The 14,506-nt window shown below is 37.6% G+C and overlaps 1 protein-coding gene and 1 long non-coding RNA gene across 2 annotated transcripts in view; one reads left to right on the top strand and one right to left on the bottom strand.

Annotated features, from left to right (window-relative positions):
• Window positions 1-1,938: 1,938 nt before the first annotated feature.
• Window positions 1,939-14,506, bottom strand: part of cspg4ba (chondroitin sulfate proteoglycan 4ba) — a 28,057-nt gene continuing 15,489 nt past the window's right edge. The window contains exons 6-10 of the mRNA XM_015012410.2: window positions 11,023-11,221; window positions 10,464-10,595; window positions 7,914-8,086; window positions 6,974-7,157; window positions 1,939-6,297 (exon numbers count right to left, since the gene is read on the bottom strand). Of these exons, the coding sequence (XP_014867896.2) occupies window positions 4,241-6,297; window positions 6,974-7,157; window positions 7,914-8,086; window positions 10,464-10,595; window positions 11,023-11,221 (2,745 nt within the window). The 3' untranslated portion in view covers window positions 1,939-4,240. The remainder of the gene's footprint in view (window positions 6,298-6,973; window positions 7,158-7,913; window positions 8,087-10,463; window positions 10,596-11,022; window positions 11,222-14,506) is intronic.
• LOC148157644 (uncharacterized) lies at window positions 13,616-14,191 on the top strand. Its single transcript, XR_015764193.1, has 2 exons — window positions 13,616-13,952; window positions 13,991-14,191. It is a non-coding gene; the product is annotated as an uncharacterized LOC148157644 (long non-coding RNA).

The raw sequence follows: 14,506 nt of genomic DNA, 5'->3' as shown, positions 1-14,506 counted from the left end.
CAAAAGTTGAGTGTGACCTTCAAAGTTTGTGTTATAATGCAGCTGTAAAAGTTACAGTAAAGCCTCCCTTCACATTGGGTTTAAGAGCTTTAATGTTAATTAAACCAGTCTCTGAAACCCTAAGTTTTGTGTAATTATTTCATGAACCCTGCCAAAAAGACTCCATCAGAGTTCAATCAACAAGACCTTGTACAATTTGGAGGTGTGTGTGCTTCGCCACAGCCAAGTTTTCTATTTCACCGTTACATGAAAATATATACACGTTCCAGAAATGTATCAAAACCTGAAGTGCACAGCGCGGCACAGAGACAGAGTGTCTCCCAACAGTGTTGAGATAATTACTGATGAGTACTGAAGCCTGATCTGGGTATTTTGAGGTTTGTAACTTTGAAAAGAGGCCAGCGTGATCACTTCCTAAGATTCTCTGTTGTCAAAGTCATGCAAATACATGCACGCCACATGACATAAATAGGAAACCAGCGCTCCTACACTACAGCCCAGACAAACACACACCAACCACAATGTAGTTCACCAAACACATCTATGTTATGATACATTATAAAAATATGTTTAAAATATTCACAACGGATTTGCTTCAAACTATTCCAGTCAACAAAGTTTTATCTGCTGGTGTATCACTTTTCTTTTAGGTGATCAGCATTTATAAACACATAAGGGAACTCTAAATTGTTCCATGGTGTTGGGTGGTCTCGCCAGTAATGTTTTTCTATGATTTCATCTCTACTCTTGTGGGAATGAAAGAAACCAAGAAAAAAGGCGTTTCATAAAAAGAAACATTGCTTCGCCAGTTGTGAGACTGAGGTTAGAACATTGCTTTAATCTGGAAAAATTCAACAAGTCTGACTGTGTCATACAATTAAAACAAACAAACAAACAAAACAAAAAAAAACAAAGTAGATATTTGAACTTTCTTCACTAAAACAAAGGGAATCAAGAAATGGTTAATGAGTACAAGAAAAAAGGTGTTTTATGCGTTAAAAGATACCTACTGGTGATTGGGGTTTAATTTGCAGAACCTGGTTTATATCACATACAATTTCCTGTTTGTACAAAATTATTAAATTCGTAAAAGTCACAAATCTAAATAAAAAAAGCAGTTTAATTAAATCTAAATTTAAGGTTTGATTTCTCTTTTATGAGTTCCAGGTCCTATTAAACCATATAGCTCTGAAATACTTCCTTCTGTTATAAAAGAAAAATATTTTTTAATCATTTAAAGGATAAAATATAGGATTTCGTGTAAAGCGTTCCACGGAGTGAAGGAGAAGACAAAGCAAAGCATCCGAGCCAGTCATTAGCACCAACAGAATAAACTTGAACATATCTGATAAAGAAGTGTAACTATAACAATTAAAAAAAACAAAAACAAAAAACAGACAAGGTGTTTTGGGGAACAAGTAAGAAACGAGAAACGCAGCAGGTTCAGGCCAAACTGTTGTTAGCTTATTATAGGTATGGATAAAATTAATGAAAAAAAATTGTAAATGTGAAGACTAAAAACACCTTAACAGCACTGCTAAGTCAGCTTTAGTTTACACATGTGAAGTCTCCAGTATTTGCTGGCGGGGAGACGAACAATTTGTGTTTGTCTTGCTGATGGGGTGGAAACGCGTCTCAGTGCCAAACAACAAAGTGCTGCAGGTTTAGTGACTTTTGGTTGTTTGAAAACTAAAGCTGAGCTAATTGCAGGAAACTGGGAGAACTCATGATGATAATCTTTTTTTTTTTTTTTTTTATTATTGGTCCCCTACTGTAATGGGTCTTTTGTTGCCATGGCAGCAGCACAGTTTCAATTACAGTGAGAGCCACAAAATGGCTATGAGGAAGAAAAAGGGATTCAATGAGGGAATGCTAAAGGATAAAAGAAGGTAAATGACTGAATGAGATCTGCAAAAAAAAAAAAAAGCCGAGACTGAGAAGATTTTTAAAATGGTTTATTAAAAAATACAGTATAAATAAATACAACACTTTTGTTACAAATTAAATTTTTAACACTTAGATTAGACTGGGACACAACTGATTCTTTTCAGTACAAAATTATTTCACGACAAATATATTTACAGTGGTTTCTTTTCCCCGAAAATTCACAACTCGCCTTAGAGCAGATCACAGCAGAACCGCTAGTTTACAGCGGTCAGAGTTCATCCGCAGAAAACAACTTGACATAATTTATCCCGACTTTGATAAAATAAGATGAAACAAGAGCTCCTTTCAGTCATCAAAAGCTTCTTTCCGCTTTCTGTCGCCAAGTCGCTTCAGTAGGTTTGTTCATTTAAATAAAACATCCTTTTCTATTACAGAAATATAAAACCCCACCTGTAAAGATTATTTACCAGTTGTGGATCATACTTTGATATTTATTTTTAAATAGGAGTGTAGTGCTATGAGGTTAAATCTGCAGGATATGGTCAAATAGAGGTAAAAAAATATTTAAGTTATAGAATACCTGCAAAAACCTGTCAATTATGTTATGTAGGCTTCAATGATTACTGACTGCATGCTGCCTTTGATAAACGTAGCGCACACTTTGTGTTAAAAAAATACCTGAGATGACAAAAGAAACTATACTTTTATATACTTGTGTAATGCATAGAAATTATATAAATCTAAACAATCGATTTAAATATTTTGACCATAAATCTTATGCCCGCTTCAGTAATTCACAGTATCAAGTTGTTATCATGGTAATCTCCCCCTCTTATATTTAAATCCATAAATGTCTAATTTCTTCCTGACATAAAGAAGAGGTACATGTAGGTTTTCAGTAAGCAGCCCGATCCTGCACTGTGAAAGTGAGAAAAGTTAAACTTTTAATTTAATTTACTTAATGGGGGTGGGGGCAAAATGTCTCACTTTAATAAACATTTTTTTACTAAATCAACTGTGATGTTGGCGATATTATTTGATACAAACCGTCTTTCACCAAGTGCACAAAATAACTTAATAAAGGTTGGAGCATATCGAGAGGGATCTGGATTCTTTTCACATCATCCCACAGCTTAAATACTCAAAAATGACCTATTTTCAGTTTTTTTCTCAAAGACAGAGCCTCTTTAAAAAAAAAAAAAAAAAAAGTACTAAACAGTTCATGTTGCGATGAAGATTTTTAGACCACAGCATCACAGGTTTTCCACCATGCTTTATGGAGATGAGGTGCTTCCCACATATGATCCTGTGTTTTACGCCAGATGTTAAGAAAAGGTCAGGTTTCAGTCTGATTTGATCGGAGCACACAGTTCCTAAGTTGCCACTTTCAGTGAGCTTTTGATTTCACTTGTTAACTTTCTCAATGTCTGCAGTGGTAAGATATACTTGGTTCCTTAACATCCTTAATAGCCAGTTTCTAAATGAGATAAGCCTCCGTCATATTATATTTTTACACCAGGGAAGCAAAATTAATAGGAAGTTCCTAATTAAATTTAAAGAAGAACAAATCTGAAAAAAGCTATCACAATGTTCATCTTAAAGGAACTGACTGGCGTACCAGTAATTGTGTTACTGATGATTGTTGAACACAAGCTTTTCCTGATGGAAGATCCTCTCCCTGACTTTTAAAATGTGTTTTAACAAAATGGTGTATTGGTCTAAATGTTATAGTATCAGATTATGCTACTTATGCACTTCTCAAACCGAAGTGCCAATAAGTGTCAAACGTGCTGCACATACAGGATTATTTCCCCCAAATTTGGAACATCCATGCACAAGCATTCCTGGGCACAGGGTAATCTCCGAGGTCATGATTTATCATCCGCCAATAAAATGGGAACATCTCATTTTCTTCTAAATCCAGCTGCTCACTTCAGTAGTGTTTGCACAGCAAAAACTTGGCACTGACGTGTATAGACACAACTCCATCTTCAGACAAGACTGACATCTTGCATAAAGATAGCTGGTGACTTATTATTTTGGGAAAACTTTCTCTGACATGAACATTGGCAGCTTTCTATATATAAAGGACCTGTTAAACAAAAAAAAAGAAACACTTTATAAAAGCCGTTTCTTTCCTCTTTCAGCAGCTGCTGCCTTCCAGAAAGGGAGCTCATGAGAGTTAAACTGATAGATAATACGATACAGTTCTGCATTTAATGGAACAAAGCACACAATGGGTCAAAACAGCTCCAGAAATCTATAGCAAGCAACTGCAACAGTAAGTAATCAATTGTACCATTCATTCACTACATAAACATGTAGCAACATTATCTTGTATCAATCACTGTCTTCATACCCAGTACTGATTCCTTTGCAAAGTTGGGGTAACGGTGTGAACAATTTGGGAAGTTGGTTCCAGAGAACCGTTACTCCAAGAACTGACGAGTACATTTGAGTGAGCTGTGTCATAAGGTGAAGCCTGGTTCGGTGGCAAAAACCTACTCAGCACAGGGCTGGAAGGGTAGGAGGGACTTAAAGGAGTGACGGTAACAGTGGGGACTGTGGTGCTCCTCTGGGTTAGGTCATTGTGGGACTCACTGCTGGGTGAAGCAGTGGGAGGATTCTCCTGAGGTGAAGAGGTGTTCTGCTTCGTTTGTCTGTGGTGTCGAAAATAGACAACCACAACTACAAAGATGATTATGAGCAGCAGGAGGGCCAGAAGTGGCAGGATGATGAGGAGTGGGTTGGAGGTTTTCTGAGGGTAGGACTCCACACGGACCGGTGTGTTCCTAAAGGGAAACTCCTCCGTTCGAGGCGGCTTCCCGAGTGTTGTGCTGAAAAAGCTAGTTCCGTTGGAGTTCCCCCAGCGGTTACGGCCCCTGAATTTTTGCTGATTTTTGCTCGGTTGGTGGGTGGAATGGAGAACTGTAGACGGGACTGGGGAGACAGTTCCATTCCTAGAGATCTTGATTGGTGTCTGAGGAATGGGTGACGTGGTCGGGACTGGGCTTTTTGTGGTTGGAAAAACCGCTGGGTCATATGGGACAACTGTAAAGTGGAATTCCCCTTTAGCAGGTTGGACATTATCGGCTTTCAGCACAAACACAAGGGAATCATTCAGCTCCTCTACTCCAGTCATGTTGGCATTCAGCTTCAATGCAACTTTCTGCTGCACCACTTCCTGAAATGTGAAGGATGCAGCTGGGACAAACTTCCTGGACCTTTTAGAACTTGTCTGAAGCACCTTTCCGTACTTTGGATGGGACAAAATGTCAAAGACAGGGTCATTGTCACTTACAGCAGCCAGTTCAGAGGCATTAAAAAAGCTAGTGTTGAGCCTGACAGTGATCCCATTGGGAATTTTCAATCCTTGGCCAATGTTGATCAGAGGTCTGACTGTCACATTAAGGACTTGACCCGTAAGATTTGCCTCAGAAGTGAAGACAGTGAACTCAAAGCTGTCCTCTGTAGAGGACAGCGAGATCATGTGATAGGCCAAGCTTCCAGTCTGAAGATCCTCTTGTGTAAAATGTGTAACTTCCTGGTTTTCTTTCAGAATTTTGCCAAAGGTGGGAGATTTTGTAATCATGTAGTGAATGGTGGCACTTTTGCCATTTGTCTCTGCTGCAAGGTTGTCCTGGGTTAGAGGTACTACATTCTTCCCTTGTTGCAATGACAATCCAGTGTAATTGAGTAGAGTGATGGTAATCTCTGACACATCTATGTTAAAAAGTTTATATACTGGTTTATGATATCCGTCTGTGACACTGAAGTAAAACACGCCTGAGGCAGAGTTTCCATCATGGATAAAGTACACACTTCTGCTGTTGATTTGAGCTTGAGTGAAGGCAACTACTGACTCATTCAAACCTCCTTGCAGAGCTATGTAACCGTTGCTTGGTTTGCTAATAACAGAGAACGTAATATCCTCTGGAGGATCATCCAAGTCTTCGACTCTGAGATCCTCAGGCCCGATAGCTACCTTGTCTCCCTGTACCACTTTTAGACCTGGAGCTTTAGTTTTTAGCACAGGTGGTTGATCATTCACAGGCCTGACTGTGATGTTAAAACGCTCAACAACAACATCCTTCTCATCTTGAGGCCGTTGGGCAGTCCTGCCTTTTGGGTTCAGCCAGGCACTGAACACAAAAGAATCGCTAGTCGTCTCAGAGTTGTCATGGCTGTAAATGATGCCATATTTGGTGACGATGAACTGGGAGAAGTTTGGTTTCTCTTTGGTGAGATTTCTCTCACCTACCACGATAACGCCATGCTGGGGAAGATCCGTCACCTGAAACCAGACCTCATAGGAGCTCCGCTGCGGCGTGGACAGCTTTGACATCAGGTTGGAGGCATCCAGCTTGGATTCATCTATGACAACACTCTCCCCTTCTGCCACCTCAGCACCTACCACAAAATAAACAGAGTAAATCTGGATGCTGTATTTGCAGTTTAACTCCATTCTTTCTTTTCTCTATAATGTCATTTTTTGATCTTTCACAAACATGTTGCTTTGTCATAGCTTTCAGTAAAGAACATGACTGCTTTTAGAGAAACGTTTTTGTTTTCTTTCATTGACTTCAATAAATGTTTTACGGCTTTATTAAAATGCTGCTGCCAGACGACTCCCTACATCTGTAAGGAGGTAACTTCCTTTTTCTCCCCAACCTTGGCAAACTAAGCTAGGATGCATTGTTTTCTTTTTTAATTTATTTTTATTAAAAAAATGACTTAAGGATAAATATAAATACCCAACATATTCCTTCTGGTTTTTATTAATAAAGAAGTAAAAACACAAATAGACAAACTTTTAGGTTTGTAATGTGGTTGTGACCGGAAAAACTGTTTATCTGCTACAGGCAGTGTTTTAGGTCTGATACTTATTTTACCCTCAACTGCTTTAGCCATACACTACAAACTTTGCTATCATGGTTGAGGACTAGACAGAAGAATACTTTCAATAAAGGAGATAGAGTCCAAATGAAATGTGAAAGATCAGTATTGATCAAATGTAAAGCAAAATGCAGAGCTAATGAGGTGTAATCAAATACAGTAGCTAATGAACTGAAAATATAGTTCATACCTGTGTTTTTGAGGAGTACTGTATTGTGTTCAGGTCCTGTATTTTCATAGGAGATGTCTATTTTGAAAGTCTGACCGTCTATAGAGGCAGGCGGTGACGATACAGAAAAGGTTATTGAATCCATAGCTTCCCAGCCCACCGACTCAATGGGCGTTTGAATGTAGATGACTTCCTTTCTGTTCACCTGCAGTACAGAAACATTTCAGTTACTGCAGTGGTCCGCACAGCAGAAAATGGAGAGTCAGTATCTTCAATAAAACTGTGACTGATTCAAACATAAAAGGTTATCCCAATAACAGTCATGTGACTTTTTCCTTCCACTTAACTTTCCATAAGCTTGGATATTAATGGCTTCTTTGGCTGGGACCTTTGTGGCGTATCCTTGCTGATGTATGAAATTAGTGTTATGACATAATATTTTTGTGTTTTTTTTTTCTTTTCTTCAAGCTTAAATAAATGAAAAACTTAACTTGTACTTTATAACTTGAATCAGTAAAATAAATCATCATTTTTCCATGTTCTGGTTTGGTGAGATGCACCTGTATAAATTGAGTCTATGGGATTGAATTGGTCAGCAATTTTTCCACAGATTAAGATTGAATGGATCAGATATAATTAATAATTTAAATATTCTTTGTTCTGCAGTGAATGCAGAACAATCACCTTGACTTTAATTATGTCAGATCAAAATCCATAATAAATCAAAGCAAAAAAGTTTACCATGGCTCATTCAGCAGAAAATGGAGAGTCAGTATCTTCAACAAGGATGGAGGACATGCATTATTCATGCAGAACAGTGGAAATCTGGCATAGCCTTCCACATAAATGGAGGAAGCTTAATAAAAAAATCTCTCTCACACACACACACCCTTGATTTCTATTTCAGTGACGCACATGTTTTAAAACAAGACAGTTTGTATGTGACCTTGTGTGCACTTACCATATCTTGTGTAAAAGTTGAGATCTCCACAGTAGAGTTATCTAGCTGCCTCTTCACCAGGCGTCCCAGTTTAGGATGGCGAATCACATTGAACATAATGGTGCGGTTAGAGGTGCTTCCAAGGTCATTGGTCACAGCCTGTAAATCATCACTGGTGATCGGGCTGGAAGCTCCTGGAGAGAATTTGTAAAAGGTAGGATTGAACCATTCAAGGTAGTTACATCTTGTATTATTTTCCTTTGTGCTGCACAACATTTTAAACTCTTAAAAACAAAGCCTGGGATAGAGTGATGACCGCCTTTTGATGTGTTAAATTAAAGCTGCCACGCAGACACCAGAGACGTTTTACAACACCATGTCCAACGAAAGAGTGGGGGTGTTACATAAACCCCTAACAACACATTAAAAGCTCCTCACAGACACAAATACGCCACTTGGGGGTAAAAAAATAGAGACATCAACAAAAACAGCCAGGAATAATCAAGAAGTTTTATTCCAAAATAAATTGTATACACTGCAAAAATACAACATCTTGCCAAGCATTTTGGGTCTAGTTATTGGCGCAAATATCTTCATACGCCTGAAATAAGACAAAACTAACTTACAAGTAATTTTTCAGTAAGATATAGGAGATTGATTTAAATCAATAACTATTTAATATTGATGAAAAGGTACTTGTTCCATTAGTAGATTATTTCACTTATAACATACGATAGATGTCTTGTTATGATTAAAATAGTCTGCCAGTGGAACCACTACTTCTTTTGATTAATATTAAGGAATTATTGACTTAAAGCGAGCTCCTATATCTTGCTCAATAGGTTACTTATAAGTTAGTTTTGTCTTTATGTCAAATGTACAAAGATATTTACACTAGAAACTAGACAAAAAATATCTAGTAAGAGTTTTTATTTTTTTGCAGTGCAGGTTCCTGTGGCAACTCAGAATATTTTGAGGGCTTTGAAAAATGGCTGCTGATAAATAATGGAAGGCAGGGAAATATAGAGGAAATTCATTCCTCACTTGTAAGCTGCGCTCCCACCATTTTCATCTCCCAAGGGAAATGTCTACCTTGGAGGAAGATGGAGAGAAACGGTTTCATACTAAAATAAAAATCCCTCTTTTATACTCGCGCTGCAGGAAAATAATTTTCTGTTATATGCTCTTAATAATAATAAACATGTACGGTAGATTCCGGATAATATAGCTAGACTTGTCCTGACTACATTCCACAATTTTTATCTTACTCATATTAAACATGTATTTTGCATGACCTTTTTAGTGAACTAATTTAAAGAGACACATGCAGAAAGCAGTGTTTCCTCTCTCAAGTTTGACAAAAATCCCCCAGACAGTCTAGATGTTTGTGAGAAAAAGGGGGAAAAACATTCATTTTCCCACCGCAGTGTGAAAGGGCTTTACGTCGCCACTCTCTCCTTTAAAAAAAAACAAAAAAACCCTAATTGTCAGCCAAAGCTGCCATCCTGGCTTCCCCCGTCTGTCCTGCTTGGCACAAAGCACCAACATGGCTGCCTGGAACAGACAGTGGCACAGTTTTTTAAGTACCCACTCACCCTGTGGCTGAGAGGCTCAGTAGAGCGTGCCAGCTGGCTGTTTGCTGCACCCACACAACAATATCAGTTCTTTCTAATTCACAAAGAGAAGTAGTGGAAACCTATGGAAAACTATGAAAAGCGTTTGCAGACACAGACTACACCCATTTAATGATTTAATGACCCTGCTCTTGGAAAGGCACTGAATTATTAAACCAAAAGAAATCTGAAAAGCACAGTAGCAGGCGGGCTGAACACACAACAGTGTCATAGTTAAAAAATAAAGCTAACTATAAACCAAAAGTGTCAGACCAACACATATGTTTCAATTGTAAATGACAAAAAGAATTTGTTTGGCCTTTCTTGTTGAGGCAGAGTGCACATTTTATTGAATTTGAACAGTATGTAGGTGAATCTGAATATAATTATACGACTCATCTTGAGCCTGGTTATGTTTGAGGTTTCTTCTTGTTGAGAAGAAATTGTTCCTTTCTACTCTCACCACGTGATTTTTTTAGTATGAGGGATTGTTGTAAAGTTAAACAAACTTCCACTGTTTGGAAGGTCAACTCACTGCAAACTGCTGGGTGTCATTATTATAAACTTAATTTGATGGTATTGTTTTATAACTAGGAAAGAATTGGAGTGGACTAAATTAAAATGAAATAAGTTTTGAGTTTAGAATATTTCTGCTTACAAATATACCATCTGTATAACTGCATAAGCCTAAAACAGTTATTTCTGTCGTGCCATAATGATTAATTTTGCAACACCTGTCTCTTTAATCTAAGTAATCATAGCATCAAAGTATTTCTGGGAGTGCTTTAATGATGAGAGCGTTGTTAATTAAATTATGCTTTAAATCACTGCCACCAATGTAATAGCTGCTCACTCACTTTATGAAAACACTTACTTTTTTATTATCAGTGAGGTCATTGTACAGGAGGAGTAGAAAAGGCAATTTGCTGATTTTGCTGTAGTCAGTGGCTATGCTTACCAGGAAACACCTTGAGTGGGCGGTTTTTCTCCAAATTCACAACTAAAGCTTTGGCGGTGATGCTGAAGATCTGCCTGGGAGTAAAATTCACACCGTCATTGACTTGGAAGTTAAATCCCCCAGACATGGCTCCTAGAAAAGACATCAAAACATCAATTAAAGCCAGAAACTGTCAAGAAAAAACAAGAATATCTTTTTAAATCCCCAAACAAAACCCTTAAAACATTATTGCATGAGTGTGATGTTTAGGGCAGGTTTCAACTTTTTCTGCATTTACAAGAAAACAAAACGTAAGAAGTTATATCAAAACAGAAATCACTATAAACATAATGACAAAAACTGCTGATGATTTAGATGAGCTGCCCCTGATATGACATGAGTGAAAACCAAATCAGACCTTCCAAGAGCACCCTCTAGTGGAGGTAAAAGGAACAGAATAAATAACTCAGAAATCAGTTTTTGGACCAACAACTTCACAGTGTGAAATACTGTGCAGATGGAAGACAAAACAAAATTAAGCTATTAAACAAGTCCTTCTCTGTCTATTAAATCGCTTTACCTTTGTGGACAAACAGCAGCTGTCCCTGGTCTATGTGGGCCTGTGTGAAGTTCAACACTGCCTTCATGGGGCTGCTTTTAAGGGCCAGTTGTCCATTGCTGGGTGGTGTGACCATGAATTGTAGCTCATCTGCTGGTGTATCAAGATCGTCGACTCTAAGATCCTCCGGTCTGATTTCTGTGATCGACGACACCCACACCTGGAGAGACAACAAACAAGTGCCATATTACTTGGAAAGTTTCATTTCATGTGACTCATTATGCCCTATATGATTTAACTACTATTATTTACAGCTATATTTGGTTCTAAAGAGGGGATAAAGCTGAAATAAAATGAGTTAATTGGAAATCCACCTATCCATCTATAAATAATCTCGTAGGGTTTAATGTGGCTGGCGCCTATCTCCAGCAGTCAGGCATATAGGAAATGCAAAGTCAATTCATTTATGGTAAAGAAAGATTGTGTCTCATGTAGTTCTGCACAAATAAACAGTACAAATGAAATGTAAGCCCTACTCATTTTAGAAACACTACCTGGATTTCTGAAGTGGGAGAAAATCATAAAAAGCTGTCAAAATCTTTTACTAACAACCATCTTGGTCAATATTTTGCAGAATAGCATTTTTCTATTACTACAGCTGGAAGCAATCTGGACACGTCTCCTGCAGCTTTAGTCTTAAACAATAGAGACTTAAATAATTTCTCATTTTTTCTTGAAGAATAGCTTTTTTATGAAGAGAGCCTATAAACACACATTTTTAAGTCATATTCTGTGCTTAACTCCATCCATCTTCCTATCAACTCTGACCTACTTTTCTTTCCCTGCTTAAAAAAAAGCACCCAGCATAATGCTGCCAGCACTATCTTTCAAGTCAAGTTTATGCGTATAGCACATTTCAGCAACAAGGCAGTTCAAAGTGCTTTCAGCATGGGGGTGGTGTGATCACACACAGCATTTGACATTTCGGAGAAAAAGTCAAAATTTGGTTTTATCTGACTAGATCATGTTTGCTGTGCCTCGTTGGATCTGTCTTTTTCCAACCATGTCTTACTTCTTACTACTTTTCCATAAAGTGAATCTCTGCACCTCCTCCAGTATCCTTTTACTTCCAGTTCATCATTAGACACTGCTTTCTGTTGTTCAGTTGCATGAAATCCCAACAGGTACATTGACATTTGGCGTCAAGGTAAGATAAAACGTGAAAAGGACAAGAATACATTTGCTAGTACAGCATGTATTGCAGTTTAATTACTATACAAATAATTTCTAACTTAGACAATACAGATATTAGAGCAGGGGTGTCAAACTCAATTTCACCGAGGGCCACTTCAGCATATTGGCCCCCCTCAACGGGCCACATTGACAGTACAAATCAGGAGTGCATCCCTGCTAAAACACCCCAGACAAAAGGGTGACTTCCCTCACTCAGTTCTGTAGAGGTTTATAATGAGTCAATGGTCCAGGTGTGCTAGAGAAGGAATGCATCTAAAGCTGCAGATGGTAGCTCTGGAAAACTAGACTTGGGCAGCCCTAGCATAAATGTATGAAAATACAATGTTAAAAATAAATTAAACACCACCTCATATTGTTAAATAACTGATTTTATGTATTGAAGTTTTAAATATTGCATTTGAGTTTCCATGGCCTATAAAATGTTGGGGGGCCACATGTGGCACACGGGCCTTGAGTTTGACACATGTGCATTACGCCATAGAACTGCCAATTGGTAATTGAAGTAAAGTAGCTTGGATTTCAAAGAAGCCTACATTGAAGTTGATTGGCAAATGAACCATCACAAAAGAGGAAGGCTCTTGTTGTCTCACTGCACCCCAAGAGATGTATAACCTACAAAAACCATTTCTGTCTGGTTTTGAACCAGAGACCTTTTGCGTGTAAAGCAAACATGATAACCACTATGCTACAGAAACTGAACTTCTCTGCTTTGTTTCAGTTTGAGGTTCCAAAGTTGATGAGGTGAGATGCAACGCATGAAAATTTCAACTGAGGTTTGCACTCAGATGCCTGGATTCAGAGCACAGAACCCTTGTTGAGCTTTAGTAAACACCTGTGATGAATAGAACATGCAAAATCTGTTTCTGTCTGGTTTTGAACCAGAGACCTTTTGCATGTAAAGCAAACATGATAACCACTATGCTACAGAAACTGAGCTTCTCTGCTTTGTTTCAGTTTGAGGTTCCAAAGTTGATGATGTGAGATGCAATGCATGAAAATTTCAACTGAGGCTTGCACTCAGATGCCTGGATTCAGAGCACAGACCATGACACCACAGAACCCTTGTTGACCTTTAGTAAACACCTGTGATGAATAGAACATATTGAATCAGTTACTGTCTGGTTTCGAACCAGAGACCTTTTGCATGTAAATCAAACATGATAACCACTACACTACAGAAACTCAGCTCTTTGCAGTGTTCCTAGTAGATGATCCACATTTTGTTAGAGACTAATGTCAACGATGGGCATGGAACAGTGTCAAATACTTAAACCACTGATCCTCTCAGAGAGCACAGTAACTTGGTGAACAAACTGTCAGACTTGTGCCTAATTTCACATTACAGTCCATAAACTAAGCCTGAGATCAAAATATCTGTGAAATACAATCAACACTTGAAAATTAAAAATGGTTCAAAAATAGAAACAACACTTCAAAATACAAAATCTCTGGAAAATAAAATATTATGTATGTTGTTTTGAAAAACATTAGAATATAAGCACTTTTATCAAATCTTCATTGTGGTAAGATCATGTAAGTTCTTAAATCCATGGAAACTCAACAGTTTGTAAGGTAGGTGAGTTAGCTCAGCAGGTTAGAGCATGGTGCTGGTAATGCTGAGGTCAACGGTTCAAAGCCCATATGGGGCAATTCATGTGTAAGGTCTTTCAGACAATCAACACTTCAAAATAAATAAGGTTTCAAAAATAAAATCTACACTTTACATATAAATAAGGGTTCAAAAATAAAATCAACACTTCAAAATAAATAAGGGTTCAAAAATAAAATCAACACCTCAAAATAAATAAGGTTTCAAAAATAAAATCTACACTTTACATATAAATAAGGGTTCAAAAATAAAATCAACACTTCAAAATAAATAAGGGTTCAAAAATAAAATCAACACCTCAAAATAAATAAGGTTTCAAAAATAAAATCTACACTTTACATATAAATAAGGGTTCAAAAATAAAATCAACACTTCAAAATAAATAAGGGTTCAAAAATACAATCAACACTTAAAAATAAAATATGTATGTTGTTTTGAAAAACATTAGAATATAAGCACTTTTATCAAATCTTCATTGTGGTAAGATCATGTAAGTTCTTCTTAAATCCATGGAAACTCAACAGTTTGTAAGATAGGTTAGCTCAGCAGGTGCTGATACATTTATCTGCTTAATCTTTGATGGGATCTGGATTCACGGCGAATATTAACTAAGCCGCATAAAATGCGACTAAATAGCCGATG

This window comes from Poecilia mexicana, unplaced genomic scaffold (assembly GCF_051168715.1).
Source record: "Poecilia mexicana isolate PSO_F unplaced genomic scaffold, ASM5116871v1 scaffold_9, whole genome shotgun sequence".
In the NCBI taxonomy this organism is placed as follows: Eukaryota; Metazoa; Chordata; class Actinopteri; order Cyprinodontiformes; family Poeciliidae; genus Poecilia; species Poecilia mexicana.
Note: the sequence above shows the minus strand (reverse complement) of the source record. Positions and strands in the feature narration are given on the sequence as shown.